Source organism: Drosophila grimshawi, unplaced genomic scaffold (assembly GCF_018153295.1).
Source record: "Drosophila grimshawi isolate 15287-2541.00 unplaced genomic scaffold, ASM1815329v1 contig_848, whole genome shotgun sequence".
Classification (NCBI taxonomy): domain Eukaryota; kingdom Metazoa; phylum Arthropoda; class Insecta; order Diptera; family Drosophilidae; genus Drosophila; species Drosophila grimshawi.
The window spans coordinates 22,047,072-22,073,504 of NW_025063692.1; the positions used below are offsets into that span (position 1 = coordinate 22,047,072).

Here is a 26,433-nt window from a genome sequence, read left to right on the forward strand (position 1 = left end):
TTATATATTTATATATATATATATACATATATATATATATATATATATATATATATGTGTGTGTGTGTGTGTGTAGAAGAGAACTGAAAGATGCTATTGATTATTTTGCAGCTCTAGCGTGCAATTTGTGTTAATATATAGATTATGTATATATGTATTTGTGCATATGCGTGCGAAAATTTAGCACTCGTAGCACTTAGTCCAATAATTTATTTATTTTGTATTGTTGTTTTATGTTTTGTATCCCAAAAAGACGAAGAAAGAAAGTCGCGTGTCTAACCTCAATCTTGCCGAGGCACGTTAATCAAATTTGTAATTTCGTTCTAGGTTCATTGTCACATCATTGCATCATTTACATACCTACTACATGCAGTTTACTCTCTCCTCATATAATGCCTGCTCTATTATATTCTACGTTTTCTCTTTTAGTTTCTTTAAAAACACATATATATACATATATAAATATATAACAGATACTCTCTATCAACATACATATATCTAACACTCTTTCTCATGCTACTCTCTTTCCTTCTACATATATACGAATATATATATATATATATACATATATACATATATATTATATCTTCTATTTACTTAACCTACTATGCAGTTTATAAAAACTTCCAATCTTAATCGCAATTGCGCCTATGAGTTTAACAACGATGCCACAAATCCCAATCCAAGTTCAAATCTTAATCAAAACTTGAACGCGGCCGCGCATGCCGAGGCTTTGAGCAGAACGTTTAAAAATGAATTGGAAGAGATTTTGGTAAGCACATTAATTCATTATCACTTTCTTTGTTTTGTTTCACTGTCATACAACACCTATCAATATGCTATCTATCTACATATGTGTGCGTAACCTAACTAACTATTAATGACATCCAAATGACAAATCTCTCGAAACTATATAATCCCTATAATAATTGTATAGCAATCGTTGCCGGATTTATAAGTTTTGTGCAGATCCATCCAGAATCTGAATTCATTCATGATCAAAATATATTTTCGTCTTTCCGCCTTTCTGCTTGAAACTCTTTTTATAAGTCTTCTATTGGATAAAATATGTTCGCTTCTAAAGATATATCAATTTTTTGTTCGATTTACCTTAATATACTTATATATATATATATATATATATATATATATAGCGTTGATTTATTTTATTGCCAATAAGAAGAATGGCATCTAAAATGCACTATAAACTTAGAAGAGCAACCGATTCCGATGGTAGCTTTATGATATAGTTGTCCGATGTTCATTATAAACATACTAATGCGCATATCTGATGAGTTTGTCATCCGCCTAAAATCATTACGGTTATTAAATCGTAAACATTTGCCGTAATTCAAGTGATATCTGCGATAATTCAATTTTGGAGGGATCAGGACAGTTTCTTGAAATGTAAAATGTTATTATTATTATTATTATTCTCGTATATGAGAGCATATTTATGTACACAAAGATTAGCTGAAAAATTGGTGATACTATATCGATATTTATCGATTTGTTACATAGGCCTTAAAGTTTCTAGTTCCAATAGTGAGCCAGATTGATGAACATGGTTAAATCAACTTAGCTCGTCGTTCCATTGCGGATGTCATCTTTTGCCTGTTTCAAAAACATACATTTCTAATACCCATTTATACATTTTACTCTCACAATATAAAATTGAAGTCTTTTTACTTTTTACCACTGTTTGGTGGGTTAAGTCGTTAACTGGGTTTCGGATGCGGGGCATTGACAGACATCATTGGTAATTGTGGTAGGAGATTACCAAACTAATCGCTCTGATTTACTGGAGTTCAGTGACCGCGTCTCGCTGTCTGCCAATGATGATGACTATCTATGCAATTGGCCCAACTTGAGGCTGGCTAAACTAAAAGTTGAAGTCTGACTTATGACTGATTACTGATGAGTGATGAGGGGCGATGAGCGATGACTGTTGACTGATGACTTATCACGGATACCATCTCTGACGGGGCATATTGGCGCCAATTGACTTATAAATTAATGTGTGCTCAATATGAATATACATCATAGTTCGAGTAGGAGGAGTAGCAGCAGCAGGAACAGGAACGGGTGCAGGAGCATAACCAATACCAAGAATATAGCTATTAAGTTCCAAATTGATAAAAACGAACCTTTTGTTTATCTATACAATACTGGGTATGTATTGTGTATCCGGCTTAGTGTTTCTCTTATTATTATTATTATTTATTACAAATACATAGACTAAACCTGTATACTACCAGTATGAGTTGAATATAGCACTGGTGACTAGCTAAAAGTTTATTTTTAATTTAATTACAGTTAGTTCTATGTATATTTTGAAGCAAAACAAAATGTATATTATATTTATACATCAAAAATTTAGTTTTTATGAGGCATCTAATTGGAATTTTCAAAATCTGAGTGATCCCCTCGAAATATTTTATTTTTGTTTTGGCCTGTTTTCTTAAAGATTCTACAGTCTATTCAAATTTCGTTTTGGAAATGAGATGTGTGTATGAAAGGAAAGACTTACAAAACAGGAACCAACGAGTAAGAATTATATAGTCGATAGAGCTCGATTTAGAGATAACCAGACATACATTTAGCAATATATTTGCGAATTTATAGAAATCGGGGTTGCTTTCAATATTTATAAACGTTTTGGCTAACAAATTGGGTGTTTCTTAACCGATCTCCGCTTTGCTCATCTTTAAGCTAAAATATGATTTATTATTCGTTATTCGAAGCGTTTTCCTTGTGACTGTTGTTATTGCCATAATCATTCGATAAATCATCAGAATCGGAGCGAATTTCTACAAACTCCCAGCATACGTAACGAATGTTGAATGTTGCCTATGGGAAAATGTGAGAATGTTAATGGAATCAGGCTATAAATCGACTCGACTCGACTGCCGATGCTAATCAGGAATGGATTCATTTAGTCATTTAGAATGTTAAATTGTTGGGGGCATAATCAAAATTTGTGGTGCAACTCGAAGACAACGTGCCACACACACACACACACACACACATGTGTCACATGCTGTCGAGAATCGCTTGCTGAGATTACAGCGATTACAGCAAGGTGTTGTCGCTTTTCAATTGAGTTCCTTTTCTTTGACGCTATATATATATATATATATATATATATGTGTGTGTGTATGTCTGCATATGTTTTTATGCACATATTTATGCTATTAATTTGTTGTTGTTTATTTATTATTTTTTGTTTTGGCTTGCGTGAGCGCAAGACCGTAAAAATTGAAATCAGTTTAATGCTGCGTGCAGGCGACGAAGCAAGCAAAAACAGCAACAGAAAAAGTTCTTGTCAGGAAGTGGGCAACTAGGCAAGTGTCAAACACGTTTGAGGCGGGTCAATTTCACAGCCTTTTTAACTGTAATAGAAGCCATGATTGCTTTTCTCACCTCTGCTTTAAGGGTCACCTCTCGCACTCGCACTCGCACTCTCTCACACCTCTCGCTCTCTCTCTCTCCCTCTCTCACTCTCTTTCTCTGTTTCTTGCTGCTCTATCAATTAGGCTTGTTTGGCTGTGTGTCTGTGTGTGTGTGTAGCTAGGCAACCGTAAGTTATTCACATTCACCCACACACACACACACATACACACCCACACGCTGTTGAAATTGATAAGGACTAAGAATTGTTAGCGTCTGTTTTGTATTTTCAACATGATTTGTGTTGACCCAGTCAGTGTAGGAAAACGGGAACATGTTCTTAAGTGCCATAACATGGCAATTTTCGTTGTCATGCTGGAATGGTGGAATGATGGAAAGGTGGGTGCGGATAGTGGTGAGGGATGGGTGGGGGCGGGGGTGTGGAGTTGGTTCGCTTGTTTCGGTTGGTGTAGGTGGCGGGAAGGGGGAGAGGGTGAGGGTGGGGGTGGGGGCGGTGGTTTCACAAACAAGTCCGCCGCTCGTCGTTTTGTCCTGCGCCGACGCCGGGCTTTTGTTATTATTGTACGAGGCAACGGACGTATATAGAATATTGCTGCCTGACATGCGTAGTACGTTAGCCCTAACGTAAAACGTAATAATTCAACGTAAGTTCGAAGCGTGCTCAATGTGTGTGTGTCTGTGTGTGTGTGTATGCAAATGTGTGAGTGTGTGTGGGATATTTGCTTATGACCTGATTAAGCAGTGATAACACACACTCACTCACACACTCGTAGAAGTGCTTATCAAATTTGTGTAAGAAATCATCATCAATTTGAGTTCAAGCGGCATGCTTAGCGCGTTTAATGTATTTAACTAGTCCAAGGCATCGGGAATGCTCAAGCTGGTCAATAGCCACGCCCACTCCAAAAAAAAAACAGACTTGCCTTTCCTCTGCGTTGCGCGTGCCGTGTGGCGTGTGGCGTGTGTGGCAGTAACAGCAGCGCCGTCGACGTGTCGAGTCGCACAAGTTTCGTTTATCCGTCAACTGTCGCTGCGTTGACGTCTTTTGACGTCTTCAAGTCTTGGCCAACAGTTCCCAGCCATCGTGTGCAAAAAAAAAAAAACGCCCGGCAAATTTAAAGTTGCTTTGGGTTCGGCTTTTTCTTTTAATTTATACTTATATTTTCGTTTTTTTCTATTTTATTTTCGCATAAAATACACATTTATATCAAATATACTTGCAATCGCTCACTGCAAATCCTTAGCTGGATATTAATATATGAATATTAATATATATATATATGTATGTATGTATATGTGTGTGTACATGTGGCAAACAGCTGTTGGACATCAATGTTGTGTGTTGTACATAATAAAAGAAGAAAAACAACAATTTGGAGCTGTGCCACCTGCTAATTAACAACATGTTGCAGTCTCCGCTTCAATACATCAATATATATTTACATAAGAATCTGCTTTGAGATCTGGCCAATGTTGTTTCACCTGTAAGATGTGTATCTATATATATATATATATATATATATATATATATATGTATAAATATATATTTACTGTATGTCTGCTTATTGTATTTACTGACTGTATATTACGTATACGTCTTGGCAGTGTTTTCACCAAATATTCCGATGTTTTCATACAGACAGTTGTAGACAGACATTTGCAGACTACAGATACAGATGCAGATATATATATATATACATATATATAAATATAAATATATATTAACTCACTCGCTTTTGGGCTTTTCATTCAGCTTTTCTTCGTTGGCATTGGGCAACTTGTTAAAGAAACAACAATTTTTTTTCTCTATATATATATTTATATATATGTATATGTTTCTCTCATTTTTTTATTGTTTTATTTTTTGTTTTGGCAAGTTGCTTCACTGCCGTCCGTCGTCGCTGCCGTCTTTGTTATCTTTGGGCCAGTTTTTCGCGCACATTCGATTGAAGCGCTAAGAAACGCGGCTTTTTATTTTGTGATTTCCGAATTTTCACTGGTTTTTTTTTGTTTGTTTTTTTTTTGTTATTTGTTTTCTGTTTTCATGTTCTGTGCGTTGACGCAAGATTCAGCTTTAAATATAGGCAGCAAATATGTGTCCATAAGATACATTGATGACAAACTTGTGTAAAAATGCATCAAACAGCTGAAAGGAGATCCCATAAAAACAGATGTGCTCGTCAGCCTTGAAAACGGCTAAGCGATCAGCACTGATCTAGCGGATCTTCCTCATCACTTTCCACTCTCCAGTCATCACTCTCCACTCTGCAACTCTTAGCTGTTAGTTTCTAGTTAAAATTGAGCAGTGAAAACAGAATTAAAGAGAATCAAGTGCATTTGAAGCAAGTGAATATTGAGTGTGATAAATTTATCTGCGTGTTCTTGTGGAATAGATAGATATTTGCTGAAAAGATAAAGAAATGTTAAGAAGAAATTCACGCTTACTTCTCACACTAAAATTCAAACATTGTCTGCCTTCAAATCAGCATTCATTTAAAATAAAAGAAAAAGAATTCTACGAATTAATTAATGCGAGGAGTCTACTCGAATAAATCCTAAAATATTACATACATATGCAAATAGCTGTAATTACATATACACATACTCACTCACACTCACATACATACACACGGCTGTGTTTAGTTGCCAAACAGAATTGAATTGATGTTTTCTTGTCTGCCTCAACATGTGTACATAAATATATACTTATACATATACATGTACATATATATTTATGTGTGTGTCTGTAGGCGAATATGAAAAAAATATATCGCGCATACGTAACAACAAAATTGAAAACAACCGAAATAACGGTTAAAGGATAAAATGCATTTTGTGTGTGTGTGTGTGTATCCATACATATATGAATTTACATGCATGCGTATTTACTTCAATTCAGCTTACGCACACACACAAAGAAAAGTGGGTGGTGGGAGGTGTAGAAGTATACGAAACTTGTTGCTACATTTGCTTGTGAGATGCGTAGAATAACTGTGCATAACACAAACACATAGAAAAAAGTCTGTCTGTTGTCTGTCTGCCTGTGTGTTTGTCAATTGTACGTTGGTACAATTGTACCAAAAGTGGTACATTTCTTATGCACTGGCTGATGGAACGACTTCTTCCACTTTTGGTACATCGCACATCGAAAATGCTTTATTTATTTATATATATATATATATATATATATGTATTTTTTTATTTGTGTTGCAAAACGTTTTCCGCAAGTGGCAACTGTGAATTAATGTAGTAAAAAAAGAAAACTTAAACTGCAACTAAAACAAAAACAAAAATAAACATAGTACGTGGTACAAAATGATCGATTGGGTATCGATAGTGCGGCATTCGCGACGACGTTTCTCCAATTATGTTGGCTCTCGATCCCCGGTGCGAATGCGTCGACGTCGACGTCAGTTAACAGCGCCGTCGTCGTCGTCACAGCAGCACTCGCAACAGACGCAACAGTCGCAGCAGGCGCAGCAGTTGCAGTCGCAGCAACAACAGCATAAATCTCGTGTGCGCGAGAAGAGAGGCAAAGAGCAGCAGTATGTCAATGGTAACGGCGACGGTGACGTCGACGCCGACGTCGATGCTGGCAGTTATGTCTGCTGTTGTTCCAATGTAAGCAGTCAAATGTTATTATGTTATGCGTTCCATTTTATGCCAGAACTGGATTTAACAGAACATTGCTCAAAAATCTTTTGTATTAAGTTGTCAATTTCAGAATCAAGTGGAATTTTGGAATCACAACTGAAAATTGAAATGCATTTGATAAATTTCTATAAATTATATAAACATATATACAAATCTTATTCGCAGAACCAACGCATGCGCATCGAGTCCGATTGTGAGAATGCCAAAGATGCCACTGCCACAGAAGATGCCGCAGTGCAACAAGTGCGCAACGCTCGCTCGCCCCAGCAACAACAACAGCAGCAGCAGCAACAAGTGGTTCAACAGTTGCAACAACAACAACAACAGCAGTCGACAGCAACTAGAAGCGGGACTCAGCAGATTGTAAGTGGCTGCAATTGAAATTGAATCATATTTTTGCTCGAAATCATGTCAAACTAATACTCGAATCGAAACAAAACAAAACAAAAACAAAAACCAAAAAAGGAAAGCACAAAAAAGTCACCCGCCAGTTGTTCCAAGTTGTTGCCCGAACATTCCAACATGCTTAAGAAAGCGAAAGAAAAAAAAAACAAATAATAATAGCAATAATAATAATAATAATAAGAACCGGATTTCCATAATCTCTGCAAATTGTTTGGCTGTGTTGGTAATCGGTCAGCTTAATTTGGCGCTTCATTTGAAATGAAATGGCTGCGAATGCCGCTTGTTTCCGTTTCCGCTCGAACTCTTGTTGTACCATTTTTATTTTTCTCTTTTTTTCACAGTATTTGCAGTTATCGTTTTCCGTTTTTTGTTGTTGCCAGTGTTCATAATGCCCACTGTTTTTTTTTAGCACCGTTTCTTTATACATACATATTCAAATATTAATCACGCTGTTTTTAATCAAAACAAAAATTTGTCATTAAGCTAATTAAATCTCATGTAATCCACAAAAAAATCATACACATTTATCTAAATATATATATGTATATATATATATATATATTTATATTATTTTATATTTCAAACGTTGTCTTTATTGTTAGCTTGTTTACATTCGATCATCTTTAATTTAGGCATGTCTTTGTTTTTATTTAGATTGTAATATTAAATGATATAAAGCACTTATGTTTTGTGAAAGACATTAAAACGACAAATGAATCATAATACATATATTTTATTGTATTTTATTTTAATTGTTTTATTTGCAATTTATATGGTTTGTATATATATTTATTGTCACCACTACTCGCAATTTATTTTTGCTGAAAGACTTTTAGTTGCAGGATTTTCTATTTAGGCTAGTTAACTATTTAGAAAATTGATATTATTTCTGAAGTAGAGAAAAATGTGGAGAAAGCTAACTCCTCGTTTTTGGATATTCCTTTGAACTTTTTCCTTTGTTGCTTTTGTCACTTAATTGTGAATATGTAATTGATTGTAACTGAACTCTATTTTGAGAGTAATTTTGTGTTATTGAAACTTGTTTTTTTTTATATAATGGGGATTTCAAAGTTGCGCGGCTGGCTTAGAATCAACTCTGATCTAGTCCCACCCGGCATAAGCCAACACTGATGATTGCGATCGATAGTATCGCTACAGCAGCATCGATAGGTAGGCTTAAGGCTATCGATCCTAAGTTCCGTCGCTAGTAAACCAAGCGCAAGCGTCACTCCCAAGATAAAAATGTAAAAAATCATAAGTCGTGCGTGTCAATGTGCAATCGTATGTAAATTTAAATACATAATTATCGCGAATTGATTAGGACAGCACCGATTGAATATAGAGTCAAGGAATTTAAAGAATTCAGAACTATAACTGTGTACGGTGTTGCCAGCCCCGAGACCGTATAAATATATATAAGCGGTAATATAACCGGTTACGCATACCAAAACATCGCAACGATAGGTTTCTGTTTTGCGTACACGCTAGTGATGGACAGTCGGTTGTGTTGTGTTGTGCTTATGGGCTTGGCAGTAATCGTCAGTCGCTGACTCGCTAGAAAAATGCCAACAACACAACACGGCAAAATAGGCAGGCATCGCATAATTGCGGCGTAAACGCACCCAACAAATTATATATGTATATATATATATATATATTTGAACGGTCTGTGAAAATCTGCAACAAACGAACGGGCGAACGAGCGAACGAACCCCATTTGGCCAAATCAATGCAAGCGGCTAGTGAAAATGTGTGTGTTTCACACATTCAAGTGAACTAAAAAAAAATACCACAAACAAAATGTGCATGAAATCTAAAATTTTTTTGTTGTTTTTTTTGTATACAATACAAATGTACATGCATACGTAGAACATACCAAAACAGTTCGAATAACGTTAATGTTTCGAAATTTTGTGCCTTTTTACATTCGTTCGAATCGCACATATACTCTAGCACATGTATCTATGTATATACACAGACGCATACACGTACACACACATATATATGTAGGTTATACACATGCAAGGCGTAGCGCAAAAAATACCAAAATAGTAGTCGGCGTTGACACAGAGAACGAGAGCGAGAGAGCGTGTTTAGCGTTTAGCGTTTCTTGTTTTTGTTTTTTTTTTCGCTGTTCTCTGTGGCAAACAATAAGTGAAGAAAATACTTGTGTGTGTGTTGGTATGTAATTTGGAAAGCATAACTTATACGTGAATTTACAAATGTGTGTGTGTACATATATATATATATAAATATATATATATATATATATATGTGTGTGTGTATTAGAAGATTCTCTCACGCTGAGGGAACAGAAACCGTTGAACAGCAAACCGTCCGCAGCAAGCTTGGGCGATAGTTGTAGTTCGAACTTGCTCACGTTGGCAACGCGCCGCTTTTTTTTGTGTTGTGCTTACAAATAAAATTAGTTATTATTTATTTTCATTTTTTGTTGTTGTTGTGGATGACACTTGTTAGCGTAGGCGGCGCGTGAGACACGCGGCATATCTGTGCACAAGTGTGTGTGTGCTGTGTATTACTTTTAAATTAAAAACAAACAAATAAAGAATAAACAGAAGAGAAATTTATAACAATTTGTTGAAACGTATCAACAACAACAATAACAAATTGCGTAAACGTTTACGCCAACTGCAACCGGCAACCGGTCGTGATTTGTGATTGTGTCGTGCTACGTTACGTTCCGTTACGTTACGTTACGTGAACCGCTAAGAGAAAAGAGCCGCGCGTTGTGATAATAATTATATTAATAATACTAATATGACCACACGCAAAAAGAAGCGACAGGATGGTGGCAGCGGTAGCGGCGGCGGCGGCAGCAGCGGTGGCTTCATTAAGAAAGTCTCATCACTATTTAATTTGGATTCGGTAAAGAAATACAAAAAAAAGTGTTTAACTCCCAGTTACAGATTTCCATGCAAATTAGAACAGTTGGATAAATTGACAGTTAGATTTAAATGCATGCAAATATATAAATTTCATACGAATTATCGATTGTATCGGGTTAGAACAGATTAGAACCGTTCGATTAATTGACAGTTAAATTTTGTGTAGTAGCAGCAGCTTTTACATGGGTATCGATAAATATAAATCTGTCCCCCTCCCCCTTCCTCCTTTCCCACCAACCGAATTCGATTTATGCAATATCCGCTTTTGGCAGCCAGCGAAGATTTCGCATCTGCTCTTTTTATATATATATCTCAATGATGATTCCATGGGTTATTTTTAAATTCCGCCACACATTCGGAGAAGCATAAATGGAACAACAACAACAGTTCGGTTTGCATTGCATTGTGTAGTGAATTTGCGTGTATGAGTTTTAGTAAATGAATTTACGCATGCGCAGCCCAATTTCTACCTCAACACAACAAACGATTGCACATACGCAGTAAACGTAAATACACACATACACACGCATACGCAGCTGCAGTCTATGCTTGTGAGTGTGAACGTGCATTGTAAAACACCCTCTCCCTCTCTCTGTACTATGCATATTTTTGCATGCATGCGTGTGCGTCTCTGTGTGTTGTGTGTCGTGTGCGTGTGCGTGTAAACAGTGCTCTTTACTTTAGCTGCTCTCTCTTTACTCTCTATCTCCCTCGCTCGTTTTTAGCAGGTCCAATTTGCTCAAAATAGATCTCGCTGCTTGTCTGAAAAGCTTTGCTTGCTGCTCTCCTCACTCTCTCTGTATGGGGATGGTTGATTGATGAATGTGTTTGCTTATAGTGTGCGTTCGATAAAACGGACATCATTTCCTACATTGTCCACAGATATTATTGAAATATTTAAGCAACTCTTTTATATGTATACATAAACGATTGAATTCATAAAAATTATTCGATTTGTATACAATTGATTTCCTTGGGTTATCAAAAACAAAAAGAAATCAGCAACAACAAAATAAAAAAAAAAGTGGATATTATTGCCTACTCATTTAACAAGCAAGACACGTCTTTCTTCGTGTGCGTGTGTGTGTGTGCATTGTGTGCAGGTGTCGATTTATTTAGTTTCGCGAACGTATATAATACAACTGTATATACACATATATATGGCATTGTTGCCATTGTTTGTATGCGTGTGTCTGTGTGTGTGCATGCAGTTTTGGCTCATCGTCAAACGCCGTCGCCGCATCATCCATCGTCACTCACTGCGAGCGAGAGAGAAAGAGAGAGAGGAGGCGAGCTGAAAAAGAAGAGCATTTAATCCACCACACCCCAAAACAACAACAAAAAACATTCGTTCTCATTCTGCATTTGGTGGCAAATTTTGCCTTGCACAGACAGACTTGCATACAAACTTCTTACATGCGTATGTGTGTATGTATATATATCTATATATACATATGTGAGTCAATGAGTAGCGGAGTAAACGTTTTCTGCATTTGCAATAAAACACAAATAATTCATTGAGAAACACGTACAATTCTTCAATTTGTACGTGAAATTAATCAAAATATATTCACTTTAAATTAATTTTTAAGAAAATCTTTTATCACAATTGAATATTTTCTGCGTAACTTTTGCCCAGTGTAGATAATTAGTATCTAAAGCAGAGCATTTCAAGGGTACACAATAATAAATTATGTGTGTGTGTGTGTGTGTGTTTACTCATAGTATGTTGGCAAGTGTTGGCGCTGCCTTGTACGAGCTTCCGCCAAGTAAATAAACGACAACAATGCGTGTGAGTGTGTGCGTGTGTGTGTGTGTATGTCGTAATTCACCCAATTCGAATTCCAATTCCAATACGAATTCCAAGCAGCAGGACCATTGTCAGAATATTCTTCATATAATTCTTACTGATAAGATAAGTTGGTCAACACTCTGATATGATATGTCGACAACTATGTTGCCAATCTACATGTGTGTGTGTGTGTGTTTGCCGTTACAATTTGTGACTAAAACCAAAACCACAACAATTGAAAATACCTTTTGCGGTTATCGTTGTTGTTAGTTGTTAGTATTAACAATTAAGCGACCTTCGGGCGAAAGATACATCAAAGTGTCTCACACATAACACACACACACACACTTGACATATTGAACCGGCTAAAGTCAAAGTTTAATAAGCAATAATTCGAATGCAGCTCATAAAACGATGCTTCAAGTTTTGCATTCGGCTTGCAATTTGTGTGTGTGTGTGTGTGTGTGTGTGTGTGTGTGCGAGCTTAATGAATTCATTTACACTCAGTTGCTAATCAATTGGACGCGTGTATGTGAAAACGTTGCAATACTCACACACACATACACACAGCCGAATGTTGTTGCTTAATGTTTCCATTCATTGATGACAATTTCTATAGATTGTTGTTTATTGGGTGTGGCAGCCAGCGTGTATGTGTACACACACATATATATATACATATATATATATATATATATATATATACATACATACATATAGATTATATGTTTTGATTTCGTTTTGAAATTGTGTTGGTTCATGGCAAATATTTCCTAAACTAAAATGACCAAAACATTTTCTGATATTCGATTAAATTACTCAGCAGTTGAAAAATAGGAGAACTCTACGTGGAAATCTGAAGAAAACATTTTCCTTTCATAGATCCGTTCTACAAGTTTAATTTATTTTTTAATTTTGCGGCTTTTCTTGTTTATAAATTTGAATCTGTTGAATCTTGTACTTAGATGTGCAACATGTGTTCCACATGCAAAGAACATGTGTATCGAATAAATATTTGCCATATATTTATATATATTATATATAATAACACTTGTTTAGCTGAATCCCAAAGAGCATTAAGCGATTCAATCTCATGATGATAAACAATTCCAACAATAAAAGTGGTATTTTTATTTATAATTATTGTAAAAACATATATAGCTCTTTTTGGTTGATCTGCCAAGTAGGCCTTCGTATATATTTTAAGACTGTTTCATAAAGTTAAGCAATATCTTATTTGGCACATAAATTCGTCGATTTACTCACAATTTTAAGTTTTCTCTCTTTGGGCCAATGATTTTCAGCTACACAAGGCATCCTCGACGAAGGTAAGCAGCGCTCAAATGCAACTCTGTGTTTTGTGTGTGAGATAGAGATATATATATATATATCTATATATATATATATATATGATCTCTTTCTGTCTGTTCAACAAATTCAATTTGATCGCCTACTTATGAACTAAACAGGTGGATAAAACCATACATACATATCATACATACATCAATAATAATAATAATAATATTAACTGATTGTTAATCATCATTGTTTTTGGTCGCTTGTCCTTGTTCTTGTCCTTGTTTTGTGATATCTCGCATTGCCAACAAACATCAACTAAAACATTTGATATCTAAAATAGTTGATAGAAATAGTCAAAATGGGTTTCTAATGCGTGTTTTTCAACGTTTGAATGTTTCAGGTAAACGGCGATGATAGCTGGTATTATGAGGACATTCAGCTGGAGCGTGGCAACTCTGGCTTGGGCTTCTCGATTGCTGGTGGCACCGATAATCCGCACATTGGCACCGACACATCCATATATATAACGAAACTGATACCGGGCGGTGCTGCTGCCGCCGATGGACGCTTGAGCATTAACGATATTATTGTGTCTGTCAATGATGTATCCGTTGTGGATGTGCCCCATGCGTCCGCTGTGGATGCATTGAAGCGGGCTGGCAACATTGTCAAGCTGCATGTGAAGCGAAAACGTACAGCGAGCAGTGCAACGCCCACAACAGCAGCTCCATCAGTCGATGTGCATGATAGCGCAAGTGGAACGGCAACAACGGGCACCGGAACGGGAACTGGAACGGGAACGGGTCCAAAGGTGATCGAAATTGATTTGGTCAAGGGTGGCAAAGGATTGGGCTTCTCGATTGCCGGTGGCATCGGTAATCAGCATATACCCGGCGACAATGGCATCTATGTGACAAAGCTCATGGACGGCGGAGCTGCTCAAGTCGATGGTCGGCTCTCCATCGGTGACAAGCTGATTGCGGTTCGCACCAGTGCCGTGAGTTGTCCTCCTTCCTTCATCTATAAACTGAAAACACTTAACCACTTTCTCTCTCTCGCTTTGCACAAACAGGGTGAAAAGAATTTGGAGAATGTGACGCACGAATTGGCTGTGGGCACGCTCAAGTCGATAACCGACAAGGTGACGCTTATTGTTGGCAAAACACAGCATTTAACCAGCAGTGCATCACAGTCGGCCGTTCAACTTGGCCAGCAGACGCAGTCGCACTCCCAGTCACAAACCCAATTGGCTGCCACATGGCAACAGCAGCAGCAACAGCAGCAGCAGCAGCAACAAGTGAATTCGGAATCTGCAGGTGCGCTTAACAATGTTGGGCAGTCAGTTGTTGATTTAGCCGCATCAGTCCCAGAGCCATCAGCCATCATCAATTCCACAATCCACACAACCATTACCAACACCACCAACAACATCATTTTCACCAATGACACCAACAACACCACCAACACCAATTTAGGCCCAAACAACTTACAGCAACATGCTGCTGCTGTTGCCACCACAGTCAGTAACAACGGCAGCAGTAGCAGCAGCGGCGGCGGCAACAGCAGTAGCAGCAACAACAACAACAATCTTAACAATAATAATAACAACAACAACAGCAGCAACAACAGCAGCAGCAACAACAGCAGCAGCAACAACAGCAGCAACAACAGCAACAGCAAAATCAACAACTACAATAACAACAGCAGCAGCTTAGTTGCAACTGCCCAAACACCAACACCACCCGCCTCAGCCTCCGCCCCAGCCTCCGCCTCCGCCCCAGCCTCCGCCTCCGTCTCTGCCTCTGCTATAGCTTTTAATGCCAAGCTTGCAATGCCTGCGATGGCTGCTAGCAGCGCAGAGCTCAGCCGATCCCAATCAACCTTGCCAAGGCGTAAGCGAATCATTTGTTGTGAATTCAAATCAATCTTCAACTAATCACACTCCTCGTATTAACCCCATCTCTTCTCTATTGCATCTCAAAACCGAGTCCTATTATATCATTCAGCAGCTAAAAAAGTCCTCGAATGATCATAACGAAATTAGCATTGCATAAACACACACACCTAAATATATATATATATATATATAGATAGATATATAGATATAAATATATATACAGTTGCGAAAAAAATAATAGCACCACGATTCTGGCAATTTTTTTAATTAAATTAAGTTGGTTTTTAATAGATTCTAGATCTAGTAAATATATTATCACCACTTTCGCACTTTATAGAAATAGAACCGTTATTTCTAGTTTCCTTAATTATAAGAACACATTTAAAAAATTGTTTTGTTTTTGTGTTAATTTGTTTTCTTTGTCAAAAATGTATTATTCTAATTTGAATTCAATTTAAATAACTTTCTCACTTTATTTTGTCTTCTTAAGAGTCTTCTTCTACTTCTAAAAACGTATTCACAAGTTCCTTAAAAAGGACACACTTGAAAACATTTCCTGTGAGAGTAATGTTAATATTTTTTTTTTTCGCAACGGTACACATATATATCTATAACTTTGTATATATATTTATATATATATAGTATAAAAAATGAGTTTGGAGGCAGTTTCTGAATTTAGACAGGGATCTCACTACTAACTGCTGCTCATCTATTTGCTCCTATAACTTTCCTTCTCTCTCTAACACTTGGACATATGTATATCTCTTTCTATCATAGTCGTGATTAGCTCGATCTCTCTCACTCTACATGACAAATGAGCTTCGGCGATCTATCTGTACAGAGGATAGATCTCCACAGGCTTTTTGCTTGTGCGTGTTTGCTTGCTAAGCTGCTAGTTTTTAGTGTGTTGTTTGTTATAACAGTAATTTTGGAACACTGGCTGGCCGCCTCCCCTGGCTGGCAGTCCATTCCAAATCCAAATCCAAATCGAATCATTTGACACGACAAATGCAATTGTAGCCTGCCTAACATTATATATATTTCAACATGCATGCATCACTTTTAATTATACTTTAGTCCATGTCTGTTTTCTATACTTATTATAAGATCATCCTTTCAATCGTGTCCTCTTCAAGCACATTCATATATATATATATATATAAATATATATGTATTTATATTTTACGCGAGTTTAATTTTGTTTTGGTCTTACAATGTTTCTGTTAGCTAAATAATGATTTTTAACTACATAAAAGAATAGTAAGTGTGCTTTTCCCATTTCGATTTGCACAAAAATGCAATCCATATTCGAAGGATTCATGTTTCTCTGTATCTCGGATATACATTGTTCATTTATATATTTATTTTTCAATTTTCGTGGCATATCTACGATGTTGACAACTCGACAACATTTGATAACAATATAAATTGTTCAGATTATTTTCTTTAATTAAGAGCAGCGCTTATCTATTCTACTTTTATTTATGTCTGACACTTTCTCTCACTTAATTGATGGTTTCTTTTACTGGTTTCTGGTTTCTGGTTTCTCCTCCTTTAAGTTCTCCTCCTATACCTATTTAACTTTTTACATACCACTGGCAAGGGATTCGATGCGATGCAATGCGATTCTCTTGTGCTGTGGATCTCTATAAGCCATTCACTTATCAAGATATGCGATTTCGCGACCTCCACTAATCCTCCCTTACCCCTTTCTCTTTCATGTCTCAATATATGTGCCACTTGTGTGTGTGCGCCTTACTTTGTGTGTATTGTATGCAAACGTTCACGTTACACGCGTTGTGTGGTTCTTAATTATATGAATACCAAAAAAAAAAAAAAAAAAAAACAACCAAAACTAATAAACCATATATAGAGCCCGGCTCAAGATATGCATCCACGAATGTCCTGGCGGCCGTGCCACCGGGCACACCACGCGCTGTCAGCACAGAGGATATAACCAGGTGAGTGGTGCTCTTCCTTCGTATGTATATATGTATATGTATGTATATATAAATATATATTGCGATTGTTAGTATATGTTGAGCTTTAACTAATTTGTGCATATTTGCTTATGAATTGGATGCAGAGAACCACGCACCATCACCATACAAAAGGGACCTCAGGGTCTGGGCTTCAACATAGTCGGCGGCGAGGATGGCCAGGGTATTTATGTATCATTCATATTGGCCGGCGGTCCGGCGGATCTTGGCTCCGAGCTGAAGCGGGGCGATCAACTGCTCAGTGTGAACAACGTCAATTTGACGCATGCCACGCACGAGGAGGCGGCACAGGCGCTAAAAGTGAGTACCATCGCTCAACTATATCACAGTCACATTTATATATATATATATATTTATGTATATATGTCTACTTTCGTGCATATAGACGTCTGGTGGAGTTGTCACATTGGTGGCACAATATCGGCCGGAGGACTACAATAGATTCGAGGCACGCATCCAGGAGCTTAAACAACAGGCGGCGCTTAGCGCCGGTGGCTCTGGCACCCTGCTGCGTACTACACAGAAGCGTTCGCTATATGTGCGCGCCCTCTTCGACTATGATCCAATTCGCGATGATGGGCTGCCGTCGCGCGGCCTGCCCTTCAAGCATGGCGACATTCTGCATGTGACCAATGCCTCCGATGATGAATGGTGGCAGGCACGACGCGTCCTCGGCGACAATGAGGACGAACAAATCGGTATTGTGCCATCGAAGCGGCGCTGGGAGCGTAAAATGCGTGCACGTGATCGTAGCGTTAAGTTCCAAGGACATGCGGCGGCTAACAATAATCTAGATAAGGTAATAATAATCATCATTAGCCCCTTAATTTGGTACCATTAACTGGATGGAGTAGGAATATCGCGATATTTGATGTTTCTTCAGTTCAACTGGAACTACAACTTTATGTTCTTTATATATTTATATATATATATATATATATATATATATATAGACAGACAACCTGTACTTTCTTATTGTATCGCCAGTTAATTTGGCCAACTTAACATGTTAACAACAGCTGTATATATAAATACTACACACATTGAATGCAACATTTAACGAAATCACTTCTCTCTTCTTGCAGCAATCAACTTTGGATCGCAAAAAGAAGAATTTCACATTTTCACGCAAGTTTCCATTCATGAAGAGTCGCGACGAGAAGAATGAAGATGGCAGTGACCAAGAGCGTAAGTAGAAAAGCGCCAACGTCAACTGATGTCCGACCAAAAAAAAAAAAACAGCATTATGTATAATAACAACAACAACAATAAGAACAACAACAACAGCAATAAGAGCAACAGCAACAGCAATAAGAACAACAAGAATAGCGTCAACAGATCAACAATTTATTTAGTTAATAATTTGTTAAATGCTTTCTCGCATTCTTTACTTAGCTTTATTCTCAATCTGTTGAATGTTTTTCGTGTGCCATCTATTTTTTATGTGTGTGAGTGTGTGTCCTGTCTCTCTCTCTCTCGCTCTCTCTCTCTCTCTCTCTCTCTGTCTTTTTCTCTCTGTGCGTGTGCGTGTGTGGCTGTGTATCGACACTCAAAGATTGTACTGTTAAAAAAAAATATATATATATATTTATAAATCGATTGTTATTTTTTAAAATACTTTCTTTTAGTTTTTAAGTAAAAATGTTTTGTTTTTTTTTTCTTTCTGTTTTAAAATGTTTTTAATCTGTTCTTGGTCATGTTAAATAAATTTTCAAGACTATTATTAACTACATAGATGTTCCAAAATTATTGTCGACTATATTTAAAAAAAAACTGTACATTTTGACACGCCTCACGCATCTATTCCGAGTGCTTTGCGGCACTTAGTCCGTCCAACTGTTCATTTGAAGACGAATTACTCAATCGATATTATGTCACTTAAAGTTTAAGTAAAATTCGGCTTGGTTTCGAATACATACATACATACATGTTGTATTGTTTGTGTTTTGTTCTGTTTTTTTTTCTGAGTTTTTTGTGTTTTTTTATGTGTTTTGCTTTTTCAACAATTATTTCATGCATTTAATGTTTTGTTTATATTCTCTTTTTATTTATTTTCATATTTGATTGTCTTGTTTCACACATGCGATTGTCCTCGGCGGATCCAAACAAATCCTTAAATGAATCATTCACACAAACTCTCTTACACACATACACACAAAATACACATCACATCACTGTGCGCGTGGACTACATTTACCAACAACATACAATTTTGTGTGTGTGTTTCTCTCGTTGTGTATGTGTGCGTGCTGCTGCTGCTGCGTCTGTATGTGTGCCAAACAAAAAACATGTGAACTTCCTACTTGTGGTGAAAAACATTTAGCGAACGGATTTGTGAACAGCAACAGTGAAATCGATGTGAACAATGTTAATAATAACCAAGCAAATGATCCGCAGCGTAAGTGTGCATTATGTGTGTTGTTCCATTCCATATCAGTTACATATATTTACATATATACATATATATATATATATATATATATATATATGCTGTGGGAGATAAGTGTGTATATGTATATAGATAATACTTCTATTAACTATATACCTGTGTATATTTGAAGTTTGTATAACCAGCTTTTGGAATATGTGTGTTGATGTATAGTCTATTTTGGGTTTGTTTAAACATAAGTTTGCACCTGGTTTATGTTATACACTGGCCTTATCAAAAAAAAAAAACGAAAATTTGCTTTTGGAAGCGGGTCTGTTGACATTATCTACTAACCAAGAACACATACAACTTTACATACATATCCATGCATATTACCTACATTTATTTTTAAGAGACACTCACACACACACACACAGACACACATTCGATTTACATACATATATATGTGTAATTTAGCGTGAATGTATCAAGTACTTGAGTATATATAATCTTACTGTCAACGTGCTTCAGCGTTCGCTACAACAACAAAAATAACTATTTATAATCTATGCTCATTCCATAATGTACCTTTGTATATACCATATGCATATGTGTATGTGTATGTGTATGTTCTGCGCTATTGCTATTTGCTATGTGTGTACGCATATACATGTACATCTCAAACCAGTACTGCTACTCTCTATAAGCTAAAGAACGAGGAACAAGAGAAAAGGAAAAGCAACAACAACAGCAACAACAACAAATAATACTGTAAAATCAAGAGTTCCGTTCTCTCTCTCTCTCTGTCATATCTCTTACATCATTCACCATCGCAATTACACGCAAAAATGTGTGTGAAATGTGGATGAAAGAAAGAAGGAAAGAAAGAAAAAAGAAACTATTTCTCATCTCTCATAATTAACATGTACTACAAATCTATTTACCTATTACTATTTACATATTTATCTAATTTTTACTACTATTCTGTTTTAAACTGACCAAAGCGTATATCTTTTTCGATTCTCTTTTTGTTTTTCTCTTCATTTTTCTAGCTTTTATGCTTTGCTACACACAAGACGATGCCAACGCTGAAGGAGGTATGTACTTGACTATAAACTTGAAGATTAACTAGAAGCAGCCAATACACATTCAGTTACACACATAACACACACGTACACACCACCTATCTATAATTATATGCATATTAATGCATATATATATGTATATAATTGTATTCATTCACATTACTTTACATTACTTACAATTTAAGCAAACTAATTATGTGTTTCCTCAAAATCATAAATACATAAATACATACATACATACATACATACATACATATATACATACATACACACACACATGTATCTTTTGTGTACTTGTATCTATGGCCTAACACAAGATGAGTTAAGTTACATACTTACTTATATGCATACACATAAAGACGACAGTTACATAAGCTCTACACTAACTCCAAACTTACCAAAACTCAGTAATCAGCAATCACTTTCACTTTTAGCATTTTTATTATATAGATTAATATCTAATCTTTGACTCATTTCCAACATTTCACACACGTATTTACATGCATACATACATACATACATACATGTTTTGCATACGTCATAAGTAACAAATTATTAATATAATGCTCATTAATATTTATATTTTGTATATTATTATTTTTTTGGTATTTCGATTTATTATCACATCATACTTTCTTACATACTTAAATACTTTATTCGTTATTATTAGCCGTTTCTTATGTATTATACGTAAGCATATATGAACATATACCTGGTACACACTTACACATAAATCATACATAGTTATATCCTCAAACAGACCCTAAATCGTAAAATGATAGCCAATTTTTCAATACTGCGAGGAATCCACAGATATACAACTTGCGCTAGGACTACCTAAATAACTACTATATTCGATCAATTTGATCAATAAGCGTTCCTTGCTCCCAATTGCTGCAATTGTGCAATTTAAACCGTTAGGCGAAATTCATTATTATTAAAGAACAAACAAAAAAACGTCTTTTTTTTTTTTTTAGGTACAAAAAAAGACACACATGTTTGTAAATATTGATATTTTTATTGTAATACTACTTTCTGTTCCATATTTTGTACGATTCAAAGTACTTATATATTGTGCATATGTATTGATATATATATTTATAAATATATAGGTATATGTATCTTGTGATGTAAGACTCATTCCACATATACTTTCGTCGTATATATTAACGTAATCCTCATATTCCTTAGTTAGATGAAGTATATATGTACATATATACTATATATATATATACATATATATTTATATATATATACTATATACCATATATATATATATACTAGAACCTAATACTCGGCAACGAAATTTAACTTTCAAAGTTAAAAAAATATATATAAAGATATATGTATGCCGTCGTCAATGAATTTTCACAAAGATCTTTACAAATGGTTTTTTAAATGATCTGATCGGCTGAAAAACGAGTAAGTTGCATGCAACGGTACTTTGTGAATTTGGAAATGATATTTTCCGAAAATTTCGTCTTACGCCACAAAATGAAACAAATGTGAAAATTATAGCCAATTGCTATTTGACAATTGCCAATCAGGCTAAACTTTTGTTTAATATATATATGTAGATTTATATATATGTAGATTATATATAGAGATTATGTGTTTCCAACAAGACTCTTCCTTTTGATTATCTATCGTTTAAAGCTTAAACTAAATTGTTTGGTTCTTTGGTATTCTTCAGGATTGTTGTACTTCAATACACTATCCCGTATAATGTATAACCAACTAAAATATTGTTAACAAACGCTGGAAACTCAATTGTAATTGATTAATTTTCCTCTAGCGATTGTCTCTCGCTTGCACTCAAATACTTGTAAAATGAAAAACACATTTATAAATTATACTCTACTCGTCCCATCAAAACGCTTTTATGAATGTATAATTACCCACCTCAGGTACGAAATACTAAATAGATCTGGGAAATATTAAAATCGACAGTGTTTCAAAACTGTTTTGTTTTGTGCAGGCCTCTTTTAATTATTATTTTTCTGATGATCTGATGAGTAGAAGGTCGGTCTTTCGATGCCAATACATATACATATGAATATGTTTGTATATACATAATAATATTCGTGTGTGTGTGTGTGTGTGTGTGTGTGCGTGTGTGCGTGTGTATTATTCGTCAGTTGTCGTTTCATTGTGTCAATTTAAGTTAACTAATAAGTAAGTGTATACTTATTAAGTACTTATATTTACACTGGTGTACACACTCAACAGGACTCCTCGATTTCTATATATGTACTCGGTTTACCTATGTTTATCAATTCACTTTGCTAATACCAATTCTATTATTATTATGTTATTATTATTGTTATTATTTTTATTGATTATCACATTGATAGCATTTTGCTTTTGAACAACCCCCAAATCCATGTTGAACTCGACAATAAATCGTTGAAATACTATACTGACTAGGGAATTTGGTTTATATTTTGCTTCATTTCTCTCTGACACTCCCATTCGTTTGGTTATCTTTTCTTTTCGTCTTGTAAATATTCACAACTAACAGATACATACATACATACATACATATGTACTCAAAGTCTGACCTGAATAGCCGACTCAGCAAATATAGTTGGCCAGTTGTCAGACCTTTCAAGATTTTTGGTTGCCCTTAGGACTTTTTATTGTTTTCAAGTTTCGCTCGCATCAGGGCATACATACATACACACATAAGAACGTACACGAACACACACACACACACACACACACACGCACACACACACACACACAACTGCCACAACCAACCACCAAAAATAGACAACAAACAGCTTGTCTACAAAGTTCATTTAAGTTTAGCAGGCTCTAATACATGCATATATATATTTATATATGTACATATATATATATATATATATATATATATCGATGATTAATTTTGTTTATCTTTTTCTTTCTTTTTCTTTAATAAACGATTTCCTTTTGACTTAACATTTGTGTGTGAACTGTTTTGAATTTTTGCGTTCAACAATTACAAAAAACAAACAAACCAAATTCAAATATATTTACCAACTTATCCATCTACTTTCTGCTGCCTACTGCTATTATTCGACAATACTTCTTCTATCACTACTATAATAATACCACTACTACTACTACTACTACTACTACTACTACTACTTCTACTACTACTGCCACAACAACAACTACAACAACAACAACATCAACTACAACCAAAACTTTAACTTTAACTATCTCAAACTATTTACTGTGTGTTATTGATACGACATTGTTATAATTTCGTTACGTTTGATAATTTACATATAATATATATTATATATCTACTTAAAATCATCTTAATCGTAATTTGGCAAAAATAAAAAAAAAACAACAACAACAAACGAATATCACAAACAACATCCAAACAAACCTATAATGAAAAAAAAAAACAAAAAACAAAAAATTTGTCAATATGTTACATATACATATTCTTGTTTTGTTTTACAAAACTATTCCAATATATATTTAATTCTTGTTATTTGAATTGAAACAAAATAACGTCCTCAACTGGTTGACAAAATCCGTTGTACCTTTATACATATCAATCAATCTACATCAATATATTTATAAATGTATAAATATATATTTGTTACAACCATGCGCTCGTTCATGTACTGCGACAACAACAACTACTAAATTAATCAACTACTATCAACCCCGTACATCACTACTACCAACCAACCAACCAAACAACCAACCAACCAATCAATCAACCAACCAACCAACCAACCAATCAATCAATCAATCGACCAACCTATATTTGATATATATATATATGTATATCGTACGTATGAAAACGCAATGCGCACAGGCGAGATTATCTACAGAGTGGAATTACCCGATATGGAGCAGATAACTTTAATCTACTTGGAGAATAATGATGCTGACTATCGTAAGTCGAGCAATTAAGCAACAATTTTTGTAAAAGAACCAAACAAACCATATAAATGCAACAACAGATATAAAGGCCTTAAAATATTACAAATAAATTCATTAAAGCTTACGTTCTTTTTTTTTTTTTTTAAAGAAAAAAAAAATAGGTCTAAAACCAAAACAATATCAAGAATATATATACATATAGTTTTATTCTCTTTTTGTTTTTTAATAATTTTAGTTATCAAACAAAACGAAAACTGCAAGCAATATTTATTTTAAAATGCCGGTTACTTGGTTAGTTTCCTCTCTTGCCCTCTCTTTTGCACACACTCTATCTTTCTCTCTCTCTCTCTCTCTCGCTCTCTCAGTCCATTATCATACTCTCCAGCTTGGTTTTTCGCAGTATTTTTCCAAAAATTACATATAGTGAATAATTGATTCGAATTTCCCTTCAAATTTCTGATAATAGAAATTTCCTAGCAATCACAATTATTTTCGAATTGATTTTTAAGCATAATGGTTCTTGTTTTATTAAAGATCTTCTTTCGTTTCTCCGCATCAATCCAGCTTTAAGTTCTTCCACACTTTTTATTTGCCTGCTTGTGTCCATTTATCTAAATACTTTTACTCTATATTCGATAGATATATACATACTTGTCACAAAAAAAAAAACAAACAGTTAAACTAACCAATCCATATTTTTAAATAAAGCTTCGATTGATTTGAAATGAATATGATGCAATTCCATAACCGATTCACACTTCGTTCATTCAGAACTAGTTACTTTGAGTGCATTACAATTTTGTAAATAATTTTATTAAAAGCTGACGCTGATGCTTTGAGCCCACTGCTGATAACTTCTGTGGGAGTATTCAAAGGCATTTGTTTTAATGAACGAAATTGTCTTAGAAACCCTCTTTTTACTCCATTAGAAGGTTGTTGTTACTCCGTAGATTAGATGAGCCATAATATTTGCGATTGTAGTGCTTAGTTCTACTTCGACCTGATCGATCTCCTTTATATTTCCTTTCCGTTTTCGCTATTTGTTCGTTTTCTTATTCATTTTGTTATTGTTTTTTTCTTCTTCTTCTGTATGATTCTTGATTCGTTTACCAAGCGTAATTTGATTGTATTTGCTTAGTTTTATGCTGTGCTTTGTCCATTCCACAATTATTCCTTTTGAACATATATTCTGTAGCGATCTGCAATCAATCGTAAAAGCAAACGTTAAAAGTCGAACCTATTCAACACCGATAGATGTATTGTTATTGTCATTTATCGTTATCGATATCGTACCACTGCACGCACATTTCCCCCATTTTGACTTCATTTGTTGGAACCAACCCCCACCCCCAAGGCGGAAGCGACATACCCTTAAATCCAAACAAATTCCAAAAAGTCCTCTATGCGAATTGATCTATGTACTCGTAATTAATTAGCATTAAGGTAACAACGTAACAAAAGGATTGCGACCAGCGACGACGAACGCAAAGCGTTTATTATTGTAATATAATGATGTATTTCAAAATGATTTGATTACTAAACTTGAAAGTTTCAGAAGATGAATAAAAGTCTTGTTTGATTTAAGAAGTGTTGTTAATTTATGATACATATACGTTAGTGTGTATTTCCATGATGTCATGACAAACCAATAATATATATTTCTCCAGAAGGGAACCTTTCATATCCGGGTATAAAAATACATTTCTCACACGTATTGATTGTATC

At 35.3% G+C, this 26,433-nt stretch overlaps 1 protein-coding gene across 19 annotated transcripts in view; it reads left to right on the forward strand.

Moving 5' to 3' along the window:
- LOC6564512 (disks large 1 tumor suppressor protein) overlaps positions 1-26,433 on the forward strand; it is a 41,383-nt gene that overhangs the window by 11,639 nt on the left and 3,311 nt on the right. Inside the window, exons 4-15 of one of the 19 annotated variants that reach the window (XM_043216238.1) lie at positions 614-772; positions 7,231-7,428; positions 13,473-13,496; positions 13,868-14,464; positions 14,540-14,783; positions 17,238-17,325; positions 17,451-17,664; positions 17,750-18,163; positions 18,450-18,552; positions 19,688-19,762; positions 20,785-20,829; positions 24,641-24,721. In XM_043216238.1, the coding sequence (XP_043072173.1) occupies positions 614-772; positions 7,231-7,428; positions 13,473-13,496; positions 13,868-14,464; positions 14,540-14,783; positions 17,238-17,325; positions 17,451-17,664; positions 17,750-18,163; positions 18,450-18,552; positions 19,688-19,762; positions 20,785-20,829; positions 24,641-24,721 (2,242 nt within the window). Of the gene's footprint in view, positions 1-613; positions 773-6,711; positions 7,033-7,230; positions 7,429-10,057; positions 10,357-13,472; positions 13,497-13,867; positions 14,465-14,539; positions 14,784-17,237; positions 17,326-17,450; positions 17,665-17,749; positions 18,164-18,449; positions 18,553-19,687; positions 19,763-20,784; positions 20,830-24,640; positions 24,790-26,433 lie in introns of those variants that run through there. The other 18 variants (XM_043216240.1, XM_043216239.1, XM_043216247.1 and 15 more) reach the window with 18 other exon arrangements.